General features: G+C 50.0%; 1 protein-coding gene across 6 annotated transcripts in view; it reads right to left on the bottom strand.

Annotated features, from left to right (window-relative positions):
* TNS3 (tensin 3) overlaps positions 1-20,788 on the bottom strand; it is a 219,415-nt gene that overhangs the window by 140,074 nt on the left and 58,553 nt on the right. For 3 of the 6 annotated variants that reach the window (XM_043463431.1, XM_043463429.1, XM_043463425.1), the window contains exon 4: positions 2,511-2,549. The exons of 1 other annotated variant lie outside the window; for it this stretch is intronic. Coding sequence is in view for 3 of the 5 variants with exons in the window: in XM_043463425.1 (XP_043319360.1) it covers positions 2,511-2,549 (39 nt within the window). In the remaining 2 variants the exon portion in view is untranslated. Of the gene's footprint in view, positions 1-2,510; positions 2,550-6,274; positions 6,791-20,788 lie in introns of those variants that run through there. 2 more of the 6 variants (XM_043463426.1, XM_043463424.1) reach the window with 2 other exon arrangements.

The following is a 20,788-nucleotide window of genomic DNA, read 5'->3' as shown; positions in this document are numbered from 1 at the left end:
TTTTTAGCCAAACTTCACATCCACCTTTTAAAGCATCACAATAAACTAAAGATCTGCTACCAGAAAAAAAAAAAAACTAGAAAAATGAGCATCAGCGCAAACAGCCAAGGGTTCAGAGTGCGACAAACACATGAAGGGTCCCTGAATCCCTTGTCCCAAACACCCCAGGCAGTCACAAAGGTGCCTTGTCCGGCAAAGACTCTCAGACAGCATAACTTCATCAAGTGCAGGGCCCCCGGCCGCAGTCATGGGAGGCTGTCACATCCTGCTGGTTCGACCCATCACTGACCTCTCCTCTCTGGTGAGGACAGTGAATTATGCCCAAGTGTGTTCAAGGAAACATGCCCCAGGCTTCTGTGGCCCCAGAAACTCAGGCAGACCTAGTGGCTCAGAGTTAAAGAGAGCTGAGGTGTAGTTATTCCTCCACTGCCCAGAAGGACTCTCTGCTCTCAGGTGACATCTGCATAGCAGGTGATCGCCAGGTGAAGGGTCCCAGGCACAAAAGTGGTCAGAGGGCTGCTCACAGATGGGTGGGAGGGGCATTCACACCCTAGAGCTGACCACCATCACAGCTTCAGGTGAATAAGGACGCAGCTCCCTCTCCCAAACCTGAAAGGCTGATGAGTCCCCACGACCACTGATAACCCAAGAGGATGAAGCTGGGGGGATGGGGGGACCCTGTATAAGTTCAAGCAGCACTGGGAAGAGAGGGGGGATGGCCTGGCCATTGGGCACCTGAGATCCACATCTCCTCTGACCATTTTCCCACAGGTGAGCAATGCCACCTTGGGGAAGGTACTCACTCACAATGTCCATCAAATAGAGATGTTCTGAGAATGAAATACCAAGCTGGGTCTGAACCCCAGAGGCACTAAATTACCACTGATTTCCTCTTGAGCTCCACTGACAAATAATGAGTCTTTCCCTGCACAGTTATCCTGGATTTTAAAATATGGTATATCCTTGATTTTAAACTATTACTGTTTATGCCAATGAACCTGTCTCACCTCTCAATGTCAAGTGCCAGCAAAAGAAGCCAAGATCAGAGGTGAAGGCCTCTCAATGTCTGTGGCTTGGGAATGCTACTTAACTTTTCTCAGGTTCTTCGTGTCTCACGTGGGTGAGCCAAAGTGACCTCTGGGCAAACATGTCTAAGACAGAGCAGGTACTCAATCACTATAACAAAGGGAGAAATAGAACCATGGCCTCAGTGGCCTGGTGAGGACCCACACAGCCCTCTGGTTCCCAAGGTGACATGGGGGCTGTTGCTGTAATCTGGAGGTCCACCCTTGCCAATCCAAAATGCCAAGTCATGGTGCTAGAAGGTTCTTGACTGATGCAGGGCCAGGAGAGAAAAAGTTGCTTTGGGGCTTTCTGCCCTGAGAAGTGACACCGTGTACCTGAAAGCCCTTCATTAAATCTCCACCGGACAAAGCTGGCACATTTACACCACCCTGCCCAGCACAGGCAGATGGAGCAGCACAGGCCAGGCTACCATTTATTTATTTCTCCAGCAGCCTGGGGGACACAGCACTTCCTGCATTTTAGGAGAGAAAGTCACATGCAGAACACAGGGCTGAGCCCTTTGGAGGGTGTCTACTGCTGCTCCAGGGAAAAACCAGCTCTGGGTCTAGAAGCCACTGGGCTCTCAGCCAATAGAGGCCCCGGAAGCAGGAAGGTGGGCAAAACCCACAGCAGGACTTTGGAATCTGTATATGGCAAAACCGGGATTGAGGGCATGGTACCACATCCAGACTGGAAAGCACAGAGAACACACCTAATATTAATATTATTCTGGAGGAGGCACCAGGGCACACCTGTTTCCTCTCCTCACAGGTGAGGCTGGGAAAGCGAGCCACTTCCAATTTGCAGTGAGAAGAGGGTTGTCGGCATCCTGTTGTCCTGGAGTGCACCAAGCCAGGTGTCCTACAAGCCGCTACTAAGTTATTAACAAAAGGCTGACCTCCCCCACCCCAGCCTCACAACCAGGGGGGTGGGGGGCAGTAAGGAGGTGGGAAGCAGCAAAGAAAACACCCAGATGCACAATGACATTCAAAGAACGTTTCCATTTAGAAAGCAGACAAGGATAAAGATTTGCCAAAGTGAAAGTGTTATCATTGTGTTTACCTCCAATCTGATAGAAAGATGGTCAGAGCTTCCTGTTGTTCCAACGCCAACACATGGTGCTCTCTACACACACACCCCAGACACAAGTGCTCTGCCCACATTGTTATCACTAAGAAAATGCACAAGCAGCATCTCTGTGTTACAGCAGGGGAAACTCGGGGCTCTGGGAGATGAATTCCTGAAGTAACTAACTGGTCAGAAAAGTCATTCTTACAAAGGAGTGCATGCTTCACCCATCTTTAGGTAAGTATGCAAACAGCTAATGCAAGGTGGTCCAGGGTCCCCACAGAGCTCTGTGAACAAAAGCCACAGCTAAAACAGAGGAAGAGGATCCACAAAGAGGGCACAGCAGGAAGAGTCTCTAGGAAATGCCAATGACTTACCTGTTCCAGGTGGACTTGCGCACAGTGGGGACTCACCACCTAAAGGGAGAAGAAACACGATAAACGGTGGGTTCTCTCAAGAAGAAACTCAGCATCACAATCAGGTGAGGCTCCCAAGCCTGAAAGCACCTCTGACCACATTCACGGTCACAGTTTCAGGATCTCAAGACAACAAAGACCTAGAGTTTACAGAGTCCAGATTTTTGTTCACTTTCATAAAGTCCTAATCCCTTTCAGAGAACGTCATTAAAACCATGGACCTCTCCTCAACAGAAATGCCCACCGCTCATAAATACAGGACCCTCATGTTTAATTTGGAAGGCCTAGGAGACTCCCAGGCCAGGAACTTCTGACCTAGGGCAAAGCCCTTCTCACCCGGGAGCATAGGGAACAGGGCCAGGACAGGGAGGGGAGGGAGGTCTGCCTGGGGGTCTTCCAGCTGCCCCAGCATCTCACAAACACTCAGGGCCTGCATTCTCTATAAAACCGAATGCCTTTTCTAGAACTATTTCCACAAATGGAACTAAGATCAGAGTCTAAATGTGGAGATTTCACTCTAGGCTGGAGTTGACTACGTGAGACAGTGGGAAAGGAGTCCCTCTGACTCCACCCAGGCCCCTGCAGATGTGAGCACATTAAGAAAGACACATAGACCAATGTGATGAGGCCACAGTTGCAAAAGAAGAAACACAGTTACGGGTGCCCAGGATGAAAGACCCAGTGGGATAACACCCCAGCTCTCAAGTCTGCCTTGTGGGGGTGGGGTCTTAGGCTCCACCGCTTCCTGGCCATGGGACCTTGGGCTCTAACCACTCTGGGCTTTGGTTTTCTCATCAGAGAACTGGAGGCAGTAAGAGCTTGTGGTGCTCAGAACAGGGGCTGACACAGGGCAGCTTCTCCTCTCAGGAACAGGGAGCCCTCCCTGAGCAGAAAGGGCTGTCAGCAAGTGAGGAAATCAGACTTGCTTCCTGCAGTTCTGAACGGCCAGGATTCTAGCACCTGCAAGCAGGACTCAGCTCCTCCTGGCTTTCTTCCCCCAAGACCCCTTGTGGCTCAATCCTCAAAGAGTTTTCTAAAAATGTGTAATGGCAGCAGAAATTCCAGGGATCTGACTAATTGTCCTTGTGGGCTGGAGTAGGCGGCAGTGCACCCTTGGTTCTTGCCATGGCACCTATTTATAGTTCTCTTGCTTATCTTACAAAGTTCCTCAAGGAGCATGATACACAGTCATTCATTTGTCTGGGACAGATCATTACTCCACCAGGGTTCTGACTCATGCTCTTGTCTGGGACAGGGGACCTCTCTCCTGGCACCCCATCTTCTTCCTCTCAACCTGGCAGCCCCCCTCCCCATACACTTAGCAGCGTCTCTCATAGTACAGAATCACTGAGCTGAGGGTTGCTTCACTCTACACTGAGAATTCCAGGGAAGCAGGAACAATGTTTGGAAACACATGCACAAATGCTTATGTGTGCTGGCGGTCAGACAACGAGCCGCGTGGTCATGGAACACGGTGATTAATTTCATCCTGTGTACAATGCTCACTTGGTGCAGGCTCGTGCCCTGGTGCTTCACTAAATGCTTCGCACACTGGTGAGAAGTGTGCAAGCAATCAGAGCTCCTGCCTTTGACAAATCACTACCCATATTTCATGCAGTGGAATACCAACTCAGCTGATGAAATGAGCTGTCAAGCCATGAAAAGATATGCAAGAACCTTAAATACTTATTTACTAAATGAAAGAAGCCAATCTGAAAAGGCTGCATACCATATGATTCCAACTTTGAGACATTCTGGAAAAAGCAAACTATAGGGACAGTAGAAAGATCATTGGATGCCAGGGACTAGGGGACAGATGAGAAGGTAGAGCTTTAGGGCAGGAAAACTGTTCTTTGTGCTACTGTAGTGGTGAATATAAATCATTACGTGGCATGTGCGCTAAGTTGCTTCAGTCATGTCCAACTCTTTGCAACCCCATGGACTGTAGCCTGCCAGGATCCTCTGTCCATGGGATTCTCCAGGCAGGCATACTGAAGTGGGTTGCCATGCCCTCCTCCAGGGGATCTTCCAAACCCAGGGATCAAACCCACATCTCTTACATCTCCTGCACTGGCAGGTGGGTTTTTCTTATCACTAGCACCACCTGGGAAGCCACACATGTCATTATACATTTGTTCAAATCCTAAAATGTATAACACCATGTAAATTATAAACTGTGGTTAATAGTGATAGTGTTAGTCGCTCAGTCATGTCTGACTCTTCATGACCCCATAAACTGTAGCCCGCCAGGCTCCTCTGTCCATGGAATTATCAAAGCAAGAATACTGGAGTGAGTTGCCATTCCCTTCTCCAAGGAATCTTTCTGACCCAGGGATCAAATCCACGTCTCCCACATTGGAGACAGAGTCTTTACCATCTGAGCCACCAGTGAAGCCACTGGGGTTAATAATGCATCAGTATTGTCTCATCAAATATAACAAGTGTACCGCACTAATGCAAGGTATTAATCATGGGGGAAATTAGGAGGAAAAGTGAGCACAGGTTAACTCTCTATACTACTTGTCTAATTTTTCTGTAAGTCTGATACTGGCCTGAAAAATAAAGTCCAGCAATTACCTGGAAGATGTGTTTGTTAAGAGAGCAAAAGCAAAAGCCCTATGTAACATCAGAAGTTCAAGTTTTAAAAAGAGCAATCACTAGGAGGACCATCCAGAAGTCAAGCATGTCCTGCATTTCCCACATCCCCTAGAGCCACATGAAATGCAATGACACCACCAGGCCTGGCCCCAGGGTGTCTTCCAGAAAACAAAAGAGGGCTCCATGCAGTGGGGCTCCCCACATCCCACCTCCAGGGGCCATCACAATAAGCCCCACTGAAGGCCGACATCACTTAGGAGCTATGCAATCAACACCCCCATCTTATTTATACTAAGTACCTTCTCTTGTCAGGCACTCACTGTCCTTCACAGAAAACAACAGTTAAAAAAGACAAGTCCTCAGGAGGAGACACCAGCTACCACAAATTGCATAAACTATATTCTTCATTAGAAAGTGAGCTAGGGCATGGGGCTCCCCACTTCAGGGGTGCAAGCACCTCAGTTCAGGGGAGCAAATGTCAAGCAACAGCTCTGGATTCCTGCCAGAAAAGAGCCTCTGGTCCAGGGAATCGATTACCAGCCCTACTGTCTGTTTTAACACTGCTGTGAAATGCAGACAGCACATGTCTGCAGAAGAACCTCGAATTAGAATGAATTTGCAAACAAAAATGCACAAGTACTAATTCAGATAAAAGAGGATGGTCTGGGAGGAAGGCAACCTTTCCATACAGAGAAAACTAATGTTTACATCAAGAACTACAAACACCTACCGTAGTAAAGACCTTCCTCAAGTGGACACACTGACACATGTCCCTTCAATGTGGCTCAAACCAAATCCCAGGATGGGAACCACATAGAAATCTCACACATTTCCTTAGAATAAGAAAGAGGGAGGCAGCTGACCACAGTCTGGCAGAACCATGAAGCAATCAACAGTGAGGACACGGCATGTTCTCACGTGGAACGCCCTGCTCCGCACCAGGAGCAGCCTGCAGCCTGACCAGAGACAGAAACCAGGGCTTCTCCGGAGAAGCCACATCCAGCACTGGAGCCCCCACGGCTGCAGGCTCTGCCTGCCTCGCCCCTCAGGATGAAGACACCAGGTAACCGTGCCGAGGGCGGCCATCCTGGGTTCAGGTCGGGTCAGGGACGGTGGGACAGGCTCACCTGCTTTCTCTCCCCGTCTCCTCTGATCACAGGCCTCACTGTGCCGTCTGGGTCTTCTGCTATTTTCATCTGACAACAGGAAATGCCACGGTGCTCGGTCATTTGCAGGTGGCCTTGGCCATCCTCAGCAGGAAGGAGACGGTGCTGCCTTAGCATTTGGCCTCTGCAGGGCCAGTTCCATCTCACAGATGGAGCTGAAAACAGAGCAGGCCCACAGCTCCCAGAGTGCATGGCCGCCACGTTCAGAGGGACTGGGCAGTGCTCCCCTCTCTGAGCCCCTTGCCTGCTGTGTGAGGTGGCCTGAATCAGCGGCAGCGGACGAACACGGGGTTGCGTCACCTCCAGCCGGGCAACCTCACGGGGATGCGGGTGGCTCAATCACAGCAGGGCCAGGGCACCTGCAGGTCCTCCTCCCCGGCCCTCACCGGCCTGCACGACCTGGGTAGCTGGCGAGCGTCCTGTCGGTGCCCAGAGCGCTGAGTCCCAAAGAGGCCAGGCCACACGGGCACAATCTTCTAGTTTGGTGGCCACGGGGGCCAAACTCCACACTCCTCTCCTAATAGAAACGTCTCCCCTTTCTCACCAGAAGGAGCCTGGGAGTGCAGGTGACACATGATGTGGGAGGGACAGGGTGGGAAGCTGAGCCAGCGCCCACTAGTGACTAAGGAAGCCCCAGAGAGGCCCCAGAGACGGGACTTTATGGCCTGTCGCGGCTCTGTGTGGGGCCGAGTCACCGTTACCAAGGGCAACCACAAACAAACAGGGCTGCACCCGGCACACCTGGCGACGTGGCGCCGGCTGCCTGCTGGTATCAGCTCCCTGTCCCAAAGCCAGCGGGTGGGCAGGTGAGCAGGACAGAGGTGGGACGAGGGGCCCTTGCACCCAGAGTGACTGTGCACTGGGAAGTGGGGGTGCAGGTGAGTACACGAGGGTGAGGGAGGGCCGAGGAGGGGTGTACGAGTGTGGGGAGTGTGTGAGCGCGAGGAAAGAAGTGAGTGTGTGAGAACACATGAGTGTCTGTGAATGAGCATGTAAGGATGAGAATGTGGGTGAGAGGTGTGTGTGTGTCCCTATGTGACTGTGTGTCTACCTGAGTGTGTGAGTGTGCATGTGTGTACACAGTACAAAAGCCCAGCCCAGCACTTCACTACCCTGAAGAACCACGGTACTTAGTGGATGCCCCAGGGCCGAGCCCAGGTCTGCAGCAAGGCACTTTCTCCGGAGGCATAAGGCCGCCTCTGACAGCCCACGGGCACCTCTGCTCATGTCTGGAGATGACACCTGGAGGGAGACCACACTTCAAGTCTCCATGTGCCTCACAGAGATTTCCTTCTTGCATGTTTTCCTCCTCAGGGGTACCACGAAATGACGAGTTCAGCTCTGTTGTCACTGTTTCTTCTTAAATTTTACTTTGGACAAAGCCACAGAAAGAGTGACATTTTTCTCACCAGCTTCCCCAAAAGCATCACTGATGCTCTGCACATCACTGTGTGCATGGAGGAGAGTTTAACCTCCAGAACCACTGAGAATCCCAACTGTGCTGAGTCCCGTGAACGAGCTCCCCAGAAGCCCACAGACACATGTGCCCTAGAGCGTGTGACACATACCATGTTTTCAGAGGCCACGACCAAAGTCTCCAGCCTGGTCTCTCCTCCTGCCATTTATTCCCACTTGTGTCCCAGATAATTCTGCCCAGAGGTGAATCCCTCCAGGTTGGCATCAAGCCAGCCTGAGCAGATCTGACCCACACCAGGATCTTGGAAAGAAGGATCGGTTCAACAGCAGCAGCCAACAATGATCAAAATGCATTCAGAAACTGAAAACACTTGTGCAGAGACAGACCCGTTCGCCATCACAGAAATGCAACATGAATGAACGGGGTGAACCAATTGGCTCGCAGGCAGGAGTGAAGGCAGTCGGCTGAGCTACTCCAAGTACAAAGGCCTCGCTCTAGGCACACATTGCATCGTTAAATAAAATTACTTTAGCACAGTTATTTGAATTCTAACACAGGCTGTGCAAAATCTGGAGTAAAGTTTACCTCTATTTTATCTTTGCAAAGATAAAGACTTTGCAAAGGAAACTCACAATGAGATCAAGATTGAAGCAATTTCTTTTCCACGTCAGCCTGTTAAGTCACAGGCCACCTTCTCCCCCTCATACTCCAGACCAGGAGCTGGAGAAACAGATATGGATGCATTGGCTGAGGGGACTTTACAGTAACGGTGGATATACCTGCCAAGGCGACTTTACAGTTATGGTGGATACACTGGCAGAGGCAACTTTACAGTAACGGTGGATACACTGGCCAAGCAGACTTTACAGTAATGGTGGATCACTGGCTGACGGGACTTCACAGTAATGGGGTGAGGGTGACACCTCCCTTGTCTCTGCACAGGGCAGCAATCTGGTGGGAGAAGGAGCAGAAACTTCATTATCATCTTTATCTTGTATGACTGCACAGCTTCTACTTCTTTCATTTCATGTTACTGATCGATAAAGTAGCAAGATGTTTTCTGTGACCATTACAGATGACTGAGAAAAGATAAAAGTCCAATTATCTTTATTTCCATTACTACCATTTATTATAACTAGGGGAAGAATGATGAGAAGAGGAAAGCTGCCCTCCCCTAGAGCTCACAGTCTAAGAGGGAGCGTGTCTGCTGTCTTAGTGGGCTCAGGACGCCATAACTAATACCACAGCCTGGACGGTTCACACGACTGAAATGTGTCATCACAGTCCCAGAGACTGGGGGTCAGAGACTGACGTGCCAGCAGGGCCGATTTCTCCTGAGCCCTCTCTCACTGGCATGCAGAAGCTACTTTCGCTCCTCACCTTGTCTTCCCTCTATGTGATTTCCTGTTGTAAGGACACCAGTTGTATAGGGTCAGGGCCACCCACAGGATCCCATTATACCTTCACCACCTCTTTAAACCCAGACAGCATATTAAAAAGCAGAGACAATCACTTTGTTGACCAATGTCCATCTAGTCAAAGCTGTGGTTTTTCCAGCAGTCATGTACGGATGTGAGAGTTGGACCATAAAGAAGGCAGAGCATTAAAGAATTGATGCTTTTGAACTGGGGTGCTGGAGAAGACTCTTGAGAGTCCCTTGGACAGCAAGGAGAGCAAACCAGTCCATCCTAAAGGAAATCAACCATGAATATTCATTGGAAGAACTGATGCTGAAGCTGAAGCTCCAATAGTTTGGCCACCTGATGTGAAGAGCCGACTCACTGGAAAAGACCCTAATGCTGGGGAAAGATTGAGGGCATGAGAAGTGACAGAGGATGAGATGGTTGGATGGCATGATTAGCTTAATGGACATGAGTTTGAGCAAACTCCAGGAGATAGTGAAGGACAGGGAAGCGTGGTGTACTCCAGTCCATGGGGTCGCAAAGAGTCAGACAGGACTGAGGGACTGAAGGACAACAACAAAACCTCTTAAAAGACCCTATTTCCAAGTCCACTCACATTCTAAAGTCCTAGGGGTTGCAGTAACTACCTATGCATTTGCGGATGGGGCAACATTCAGTCCACAGCACCCACCATCAAAGGCCTGAGAGGGCCAATGGGGAATGAAGGCCATTCTCACAATATTATCCAGGCAGATTTGGGCAGGTGGTCTGTAAAAATGCTCCTCTGGTCGGGGGGATCTCCAATGAAGGGTCCAACACAAACCTCCAAAGAATTACAGACTCCATGCAAAGGGATGGCTCCCAAAATGCCAATCTTCAAGGCTTTATTAACTTATTTGCCTCCTTCAAGCAAAAGTGCTTCAAGCACTTTTCCTTAACTTTATCAGGCGTGACCCTGGAATCCCTAATTAGGTTCACATTCCTCAGGAAACTGTTCTCCCACTGAGAATTAAAGCCCAATTTAGCCTGTCTAATCCGCATGAGAACACATCGCCCTACAAATGCAATTAAGCCTTATTGGTCCCGTCTGTCCCCCCACAGCCCCTGGATGCAGGTGGGGGTGGTGGGGGTGGTGGAAGAGAGAGAAGGAAAATCACTGGGATCATTTCACTATAGTTTCCCGTAGATAAGTCTTCTTAAAACTATTTTTATTTTTCAAATAATTTCTTGCAAGAAGCCCACGCATGGCAGAACACCCCCCGCCTTTCACTGTGTCCCAACAGGCAAGGCACTTTAAAAAGCACTGGGTGCACCACATGGTGACAGAGGAGGGGCTCAGATGTCAGCGGTAGGATGAGGAAGATGGGGGAGAGAGTGTGTACTCTGGGAGTCCACTGCTTCAGGTGCAAAGGCCAGCAAACTCAGGCTGCGTGCAAGCAAGTGGAGGGCCCCAGTGGCACAGAAGGGCTGCAAAGTGCCGAGCACCCACCAAATCCCCACCTGTGATGTGACCACACAGATGCACCCACCATCAAAACACATCAAGCTGGACATTTATGATCAGTGATCTTTCTGAATGCATGCTTCATTGTTAAGCAAAAGTTTATTTTAAAATATATATCTTAGTTTCATGTGCCACAGAGTCAGCTATGGAAGAACAGAAAAAGCTTAGGACTCTGCTTCAGAGACTGACATTCAGTTACTAGAATGCCCCCTGCTCTTTCCCAACTGGCCTGAGGGACTCAGGTGGCCCCCTGCTGTCTGAACTCAGTCTTCCTCGACTGTGAAATGGATACTATCACCTTACAGGAGGGATGTGAACTTAGAGATATCAGGAAAGGCTGTCAAGATACACACTATCAGATTGTGATGGAAACTCCCATCCCTCCAAGAGGACCATCCTGTCGGGCTGGGAGGATTCTGTCTGTCTCTCCCAACACAGACATCCTACAGCAGTGGTCAGACGGCATTTCCTGAGGATGCAGCTGCAGCAGCAAGACTGCCTCTGTCATCACATTCAAGGTGGAGGAACAGGAGGGCATCTCCCTGACCCCCTGTTCACCAAGACAGGCCTGGGAGGGGCAAGGAAATCTGAGAGGTGCTGTCCCACAGCATGGCCCGTGACCACACGGACACACGCGGCTCCCCAGAACTCCACGTGCTTCTGGGAAGGATATGTTTAGATGGCATGTCTGGCAGTTAATGCTGAGAATACAAAGCAACTGGTGGTCTGAGCAAGTAAAGGACCACATTAAGCAAAATGTTTTGCTTTGTTCCCGCTCAAAATAAAGGTGAAGATCCTGACTGATGAGAAGGCACATGGGGACGACGGGATGGGACCCAAGCACCTGTGGCGACATTCCCAAGGACACCCAACAGGAGGGCAGAAACGGCACCTCCATACAGCCTGCCCTGGCTTGCTCCTGTGTGGCTCGGCCCGCATGCCCACACAGGACAGCTGCATGCATGCTTCTAGGGGGCTGCTCCTGTCACCCCCAGAAAGGCAGGGGTGCTTCCCATCACACAGGCACCCCAAGAAAGAAGCAGCCCCACCCCAGGGTGCCTACTGGCCCAAGGTGCCTGCTGCCTGGAGCGCAGGGATCCAGCACAGTGTCGGACTCTGCGCTGCAGCTCCACTCCCCGCTCACCTCCCCTCTCCATCCACAGGGGCCCAGGGTCATCTCTCCTCTCTGAGCCCCTTCGGCTGGTTCCTCTGCTGAGAAAGCCCACCTTTCCCTTCCTACCCAGTCATGCCCCTACTTCAAGGCTGGACTACAGGCTCCTTCTTCAGGAGACCCACAGATAAGATAGAGGTTCTTGCTCCCTGACCAAGCCCTTCCTCCCATCAAGACTTCCCCTTCCCTCTCTTCCCACTAAGCCTCTCCCCCTCCCCCAGCAAGCCCTTCCCCTTCCCCAGCAAGCCCCTCCCCTTCCCCACTTAGCCCCGCCCTCTCTGCCAGAAAGCCCCTCCCCTTTCCCCACAGCAAGCCCCTCTCCCTCCCTTCTTCCCCCACTTAGCCCCTCCCTCCCCTCCCCTCTCCCTTGCAGCAGGCACCAAGCTCTTTCCTTCTCTCATTCTACAAGGACACCTGCAAGGCTGGGAGGTCTTTGCAGACAGCAACACAGGAAAAAGGACCCTTCCCTCAGGCTTAAACATCTCAACCAGAACAGCCTAAATAACAACACTTCGTTGGACAAGCTGGGTGGAGCAGGACAAACAGTCAGGAGCTGCACCAAAAATTCAGGACAAACACTCTGTGTGCTTTTGCTTTTTTTAGGAGAAGAGCTTAGAAATGGTATGACCCCACTCCCGTGACTTTTTAACACTCTCCTTCTTGTTACAAAGAGGACAGGAAGAAAAGGCACCTACAGAAGCAACAGTTTTTAAGGACGGAAATGGTACGTGCCACAAAGGGGGAATACCAAGGAAATTTCTCAAAAAATATTTTGTCAGAAGAATCTAAGAATAGTACAATGAATAACCTGGTTTTTGCCAACTGACAAGAAAAGGGAGAAAAAAATGACAAATTTTAATAGATCATAACTTATCATCAAATCTCAGAAGAAAAACTTAAAAATTTAGCATTAGGCTGCACAGGGCCAGCTAGCTCACTCTGAATGTCCACATAAACATGTCCCACTAAACCCACAGGAGTTCACCCTGATGAAGCTAAACCTCCATCCACATTTGCAAAATCTTGCTACTGGTGTCACTCTCCACCCAGAATCCCAAAAGGAAAGCCTAAGAACTGTCCCCATCTGGCCAGGACACCAATCCTATCTGCCAGTTCTTCCCTCAAATGCCCACGAATTCCTTCCAGCAGCCTCCTCTGCCAGAACAGGCTTCCACCCTTGCTGGGCACCACTAAGCTTCCAGAGGGCCTCCTACAGCCGGGCAACTCCCCCCAAAAAAAAACACTTACTAAAAGTAAAGAAGAAAACCTCTACAAGGACAGAATTTCTGACTTCATAGCCTGTGGGAGCCACTCACACAGTCTACCTCCCATCCTCCAAAAAAGAAGCTCTTATTATTGATGGTCTAAGCAGGGGTAGGGGAGGCCGACAGCCCAGAGCCCAGTGCCCAGCTCTGCTAGGACAGAAGGGAGGCCGGCGGGCTCTGGAAGTTCCTGGGGGACTAAAGAGTTGAAAGGTGCAGAGATACACAGGACACATGAGAAGGCCAGAGTCAAAACACCTAGAAACACACAAGAATGAACTGTGCCAGCTGTACCCAGAGGTGACCAGAGGGCATCCCAGGGGCTATTTCTGTGCTTGAAGGAAGACGGGAGGCAGGCACTTCCTGAATCCTGGCTCAAAATAAATAGCTTTCCTAGAGAAAAAACAAAGCACAGAGTGCAACTGGAGTTTAATTTTACAGATTAAAATGTGAAGGCGGGGACTCAAATGCTTAGGTGATTATTTCTATCCTGCTGCTAAATAAGGAGAAATGGGTTTTTTAAATATGACACCTCTCCTCTAGAAGTAGCTACACAAAAGTAAAACCGGCAACTTGATTAGAAATGTCCTTCCCTGTGTATGACTGTAAGCAATTCTGGACAAGAGGCCTGAAGATGCCAACGCAGACCCCCGTGAAACACCCGCAGACACACTCTGGTCATCACCAGGGTTGGGTGAGCCACATTTTGGGTTGTGACCTCAGTGCTGGCCCTCTGTTCTCGGAGGCCCTCACCCTCACGGTGCGGTCCATAGACACACGTGCTAGGAGGTGGCTTGCAGTGCGGGTGGCGAGGGGAGCTGCCACAAGGCACAAGGTGTCCAGATATGGGGGAAATAGGTCCAAAGCCAGCACCCTGAGCATGGGACCCACAGAGATCCCTGAGGCCCACCCACAGGGGATAGGGGACAATGAAGTCATGCAGGGTTTTGTCACCTCTCCCAGCCTGAACCTAGTGCTTAGGATACAATAGACAGAAAAGCAGCAGAGAGAGGATCTCAGAGAACAAGAGCTGGCTTGAACCTGCTCTACTGGATGGGTTGTATCACTGGCCAGAGTTGGAGCTCACCCCCAAAACCACCAGGGAAGTCCCAGGAACCTGCCTCTTCACAGACCACATGCTAGGACCCAGAACAGAAAGCATGGGCATGGAAGGAGGGCACCGTGAGGACCATCTACTGATGCACAGAGGACACCCTGGGCATCTAGGGCACACTGCCTTACTCCTTTTTGTAGGAAGAGATACCCACACTCACAGAGCTGCTACGGGGCCATCAGAACCCAGCCCCAGGTCCAAGGGCCCCTTCCCCTGTAGGTCTCATGGCTTTAGGAGATGTTTCTGACAGCTACATGTGGAAATTTCTGTTTTCTACTTCTCCCAAAAGGAGTGCAGGTTATAGGCAAATATCAATACATGATCATCTATTACAGAATCTCATGAACCAGTGAATCCAGTCACACCCAGAAAGGAGGGAAGTATTCAGTGAGTGCTTTTCCTTGTTCTTCTTTACATCTGAGTGACAGGAGCCCACAGCAGCCTGGCCCCAGGACAGCTTTTCCTCCACGACACGCCCCAGGCTGCATAAGACACAGTTCACAGTCGGACTCCCACCCTGCTGTCTGATCCAGGACGAGCACACACTCCATGGTTACCCTCCTCACAAAGGGTGACATCTGCTTTGAACTGAGGACCTCAGTAGTCCTGGGTACCCTTGCTCTGTCAGCAGGGCCCAGCTGCACCCGCATCCTAATGCTCTGCAGGCAAGGCACCTGTCCTCTCCCGTCTCCGGCCTCAGCAAGCAAGCTTGCTTAATGCATTTGATTGTCTGTTGTGTAACTAAGTTCCCCTTTGCAGTTCCAATAATTAACTGGGATCAATTTGCTGAAAAAAAAAAAAATTTCAAAACATTACTGCTATCATTCCTCCTATTCCCCCAAATCCTACAGATGTGGGGGACACAGAGCAATGGCTAATTTGTCACGGGGCCCTCACCCAAGTGGTCTCTCTATAAAGGACTATAAGTTGTACTGGCCGAAGATGATGGTGAGGGAAGGGCTGTTTTTGAACAAACCTTCCCAAATACACACATTTAAATGACTGCGGCTCTTCAAAAGTCACCTTGAGACACTTTACACATATTCCAGTCATTGTGTTATCAATTAAAACAAAACGACTAAACTAAAACCCTGTTGCAACTGCTTTCTGGTCTGAGTCAGGTCCTGGGGAAGAGGCACGACTGCAGGCAGGGGCGACCAGCACGGAGTCCCAGTGCCGGGATCCACCTGGGGATCCACCAAACATCAAGTCTCCCCTGAAGCATGGAGCCAAGCCACTAATGAAGTCACAAACACATGTGCTCCCAGGATTTCTAAAGGTATTCTGGCAAACCTGAGCAATGCCTAGGCTTAGGCGCCCCTCCCCTCACAGATGAGGTTGCCAACCAAGAATCTGTGACAACTGACCCCAGAGGAACCCCTACCCAAGGCTTTCGCTCCCAGGCTGGAGTGAGAAGGATGTGGTTCAAAAGTAGGCTCCCAGGGTGCCCCCAATGTCCTAGTCTAAATAACAAAGTGCATTAGGACCCACAGCAACCCAGGCTTCCTCCTGCTGCCCTCCCCACCCCCAGAGGACCCCAGTACATTAGGTAACTAGCCAAAAGGCTGAATGTGCAGCTGGGGAGTACAGGTTCACATTAGGTATGTGTGGAGGCCGCCTTCTTAGTCACTATGCCATGTGGAATGAAAAGTGATGGTTTAGAGAAAGCAGAAGGGCATGTTTGTATATTACATGATTTATTTAAAATAAATCTATTTCAAAATAAGATTATAATTTCCTTCTGGGCTTTTCTGGGGAAGGACTAGTTAATTCTACATAAATATAGCTTTATAGCTTAAACTAAGGCTGCACTAGAGAACAAATCAGTTGTGAAGGAATGAGACAGTCAACTACACAGCCACATGATCATATCACCTGGCCACATGCCACCACCAGTTTCAAAAGCCTGTTTTCTCTCGTATAATGTCTGCCAGTCCGTCCAGGACCCAGCAGGGTCTGGTGAGGCCCACACACAGAGAAGTGAAAATAAAAGGTGGCACCAGAACCACCAACAGCAGTGTTGTTCATAGGATGAGCTTCTCCAGATTACAGTGATTCCATCCTGCTGGCCACTTTCTACACCTTGGAGGAGAGCTCCACGACCCCACAATCAGATTGTTTGGGGTTTAAAAACATGAATTTTTCATACAGAGGAAACCGCCATGCTTATGTGAAATAGCACTCTCCTAGCACAGCTGCATGGGCATCCATAGTGGCTCCGTGGTAAAGAATCTGCCTGCAATGCAGGAGACCCAGGTTCGATCCTTGGCTCAGGAAGATCCCCTGGAGGAGGGCACGGCAACCCACTCCAGTATTCTTGCCTGGGGAATCCCATGGACAGAGGAGCCTAGCAGGCTACAGTCCACGGAGTCACAGAGTCGGACACGACTGAAGTGACAAGCAGCAGCAGCAGAGCTGCCCGTGGCTTGTTGACAGAAGAGCAGATCCAGAACCGGCGGCAGGAATTCACACATGGGGCTGTTCCCAGACTCTGGCCTTAGAGTAACAGTTTCCAGTGGGACGACAGCCGCAGCCGTGAACATGCCTTTAGCAATATGAAATGTGTCAAGTGACTTTTCTACTAATAGTCTGAAAGGCTATATACTGTATGCTGCTGCTTAGCTGCCCAGTCATGTCCGACTCTCTGCGGCCCCATGGACTGTAGCCCACCAGGCTCCTCAGTTCACGGAATCTTCCAGGCAAGAATACTGGAGTGGGTTGCCATTTCCTCCTCCAGGGGATCTTCCTGACCCAGAGACTGAACTGCATCTCTTGCATTCTTCTACACTGGCAGGCGGATTCTTTACCACTAGCGCCACCTGGGAAGGCCATATATACTGTACACTTCCAAATATATAATGTTCTGGAAAAGGTAAACCGATAGAGACTGTAAAAGATCAGCAGTTTCCTGGGGTTATGCGGGAGGAGGGATAAGCAAGTGGCTGCTGCTACTGCTAAGTCACTTCAGTCGGGTCCGACTCTGTGCGACCCCATAGACGGCAGCCCACCAGGCTCCCCCATCCCTGGGATTCTCCAGGCAAGAACATGGGAGTGGGTTGCCATTTCCTTCTCCAATGCGTGAAAGTGAAAAGTGAAAGTGAAGTCACTCAGTCGTGTCCAACTCAGCGACCCCATGGTCTGCAGCCCACCAGGCTCCTCCGTCCATGGGGTTCTCCAGGCAAGAGTACTGGAGTGGGGTGCCATTGCCTTCTCCATGAGCAGGTGGAGTATAGAGGATTTTTAGGGCAGTGAAACTACTCTAATGATACTGTAACGATGGAAACATGTCATTATATGTTTGTTCAAGTCCACAGAATGAACAACACCGAGAGTGAACCCTAACATAAACTATGGACTTCAGTTAATAATAATGCATCGATATTGGCACATCCATTGCAATAAGTGCACCATACCAGGCTGTGTGGATGTTGACGGTAAGAGGGGTATATAAATTCTTCCTACTTACCACTTGATTTTATTATTTTACTATCAATTTTTAAAAAATCAAAAGTCAAATATCACAACACAGGCACCCACCTGTCTACCAAAGGTGGGTAAGTGAAATCCTCTACCTGGACTGGCCCCGCCACCTGGTCGGTCCCGGATGGGCGGCAGGCCGAAATAGACTTGAGGTCAGCAAGCTACATCTAGGCACCCAGCCCGGGGCCTGACTGACAGCAAATCAGGAAATGTTTGTTGAATTGGGCAGTTTAAAAATTAACCACCTCTTTCCTTAGTGCAAGGAGTAGGAGGAGGAGGGAAGGAAAAGTGTAAACATTCAATGAGAGGCCAGGTCACGGTTTGCAGGTAGGACATGGCTCTCAGGTCCTGTTCCCCGGTGGGCAGTGTGACTCTTTCAAGTCCCAGGGTCACCTGTAAGGCTGGGACGAGGACACAGTGACCTCTGAGGGAGGCTGTGACAATCAAAGTTAGAAAAGCCACAGCTCAGCACGTTACTGACACTCCCTCAACACCGTAGCTGGTTTTCATTCCTTCTGAGCACCCATTAGGAGCCAGTTACTGGTTAGGTACTTCGTTATTGATCTCATGTCACCCAAAACCACCCTGTTGGATTACAATCACCCATCATGTTTCAGATGAGACTGTTAAGCTGCCTGTGTACGTGAGGACCTGGGGTGATGAACACACAGACCCTCACAGGACCTGTGCTCGACCAACCAGGACTTTTATGAAAAAATTCTCGCTCTTTCCTTTCTGCCAACTCACAGCTCAGCCCCTATATGGGGCCTTACATTTGCAAAAACCTGGTGGAGGTATAGTGTTCACACCCTCTCACCAAAGCTCAAGGAACCCCATCTCTGCCATGTCTAGGGGGTGCCCCACTAGTGACCCCGTCCCCCAAGTGTCTCTTCACCATCGTCTGCCTTCCTGAAACAGCTTTCTTTTCTACTTCCTTTTTTCTCTTACCAATGAGTCAGCCAGAGGCCAGGAAAAAATACAAGATACAATGCCCAAACAGCTCACGTGGCACCCATGAACAAGCACAGCCTCCCAGAGAGCAAGATATTTGGAATTCCAAACTTCCCAGTAATTACACATAACTCATTCTGCTTCCTTAAAATTTAAATAATTACCATAATTAATAGCTAAAAGCAAGCTGATTCAAGTGGGTTGTAGGTGTATCATTCACCCATTTTACACATGAAGAAACTGAGGCTCCAGGGAACTGGACTTGCTCCAGCAGACAAGGAGGATAAAAGCCCAAGCCTCTGCCTCCATGTGCCCTTGGACTGCAGGGCCTCGCCTGAGGGGACATACTGCCCAACAGCCAAGAAGAAAGAGACCCTGGTCCTAGCTCAAGGCTCCATTCCCCTGCCTGAGCACCCAGTTCGCGGTTCAGTCCCTTTTTTGCAGGGTGGCTCTCTCCTTCCATATCTCCAACTCTACCCAGGAAACATCCTGGGCCCAGCCGGGAGCCTCTGATGGACAGCAGCAGGGCCAGTGATGATGCCAGCAGGACTCACCACATAGTAACACACCACACAATGGCATGCGTGCTGTGCCCTCTCCTCCAGTGTTCCCAGCACACAGGGGACCCACCGACCACACCATCCCCAAGTCAGTCATTAGATCAAAGCCTGTGTTTTCAACCAGAGCTTCACCTAAGTTTTCTCAGTCTCAAAGAAATCTGGACACACACAGTTAGGCACAGATGTGCAGTGATCAAGGACCCAGCCATGTGGGGGAGCCGTGGCTCAGCTCCTGGGAGACCGAACTACCCACCCCCCACCCTACCCCGTGCTTATCTTCAGGGGCGGCTGAGAATTTATGATCTGCTCAGCAGCACCGGCATTATAGTTCTGGAATAAGAAGAGTCTTTGTTATTGCCAGTGGCATTCTCTCCTGCCATTCAAAGCTGCGCTATCCAAAAAAAAAAAAAATGAATACGGATACATTTCCCCCTCCACCATGATCTAATAAGAATAAAAGCTTAACTATCCTGAGCAAACTGCCAATTACTGTGGCTAGAAATGCCATAATCAGTGATAGTTAAGGCTTTTGGAATATTCTTTGAACCAAAGAATTCAATCCCCTAAGTGGCCGGCACCAGGTCTCCTGTGAGAATCGGTGCCAAGGGCAGCGGGGCTCAGTCTGCAGTGGGGGGTCAAGAGTGGCCAGCCAGAGTGTCACATGAGAAAGTACACACAGGCATACATACATGATGTACAATCACACACATGCTGGTGTGTGCACGTGTGCACACATGCACAATGACACAGGACAAATAGGGTTCTGGGCATGGCTCTCTCCTCTGTCTGCCGCATGGGGTGATGTGGATTATATATAATTCATTCCACTTCCTTAAAATTTAAATGACTACCCTAATTAATAGCTAAAAGCAAGCTGATTCAAGTGGATTGTAGATGTATTATTCACCCATTTTCAGTTCAGTTCAGTCGCTCAGTCGTGTCCAACTCTTTGCAACCCCATGGAACTGCTGCACACCAGGCTTCCCTGTCCATCACCAACTCCCAAAGCTCATTTTACACATGAAGAAACTGAGGCTCTGGGGAACAAGCTCCGAAGTACAAGGCTCTGGGACTCTCAGGGGCTGGGGTTCCGTCCAAACCCCCACCAAGTAGATGGGAGAAAACCCTCTTGGAAATCTGAAATGTACCCCCAGGGTGGCATTGTCCACACCTCCACTGCTTACAGGAATCTCTGCTCTGACATAGTTCCTTGGGTTGAAAGTACACAGCACGATGGAGAGAAGAGCGTATCTGTGGCAAAGCAGACCTAAAATAACCAAGGTTAGAAATCAGTCACGCCCAACGGTAAGAGTGAGCAAGAACGCCTGACCCTGGACAGAAAGGGGAAGCCTTCTCCACAGCAAGACCAGAAGTGACAGCGGAAGTGCCCCAAAGCCCCACCACGGGACCTGATCTTGAACCGACTAAAGCACATATCATGTGACATCTCGGAAGAGAATGGGATTTGGGTGGGGTTGGGGGGGTGGCTGGCCAGCTTGGGGGCTGGATAACAGAGCAGTATGGTACTCTATCCTAGCCTTGCCACTTCCCCATGAGTCCCGATTCTCAGTAAGAAAAAGTTTAATAAGAAAGTTCGTTCATTTAATCTCTTT

This window comes from Cervus canadensis, chromosome 3, assembly GCF_019320065.1.
Source record: "Cervus canadensis isolate Bull #8, Minnesota chromosome 3, ASM1932006v1, whole genome shotgun sequence".
Lineage (NCBI taxonomy): Eukaryota > Metazoa > Chordata > Mammalia > Artiodactyla > Cervidae > Cervus > Cervus canadensis.
The sequence above is the reverse complement of the archived record's forward strand: the minus strand, read 5'-3'. Positions and strand labels throughout refer to the sequence as shown.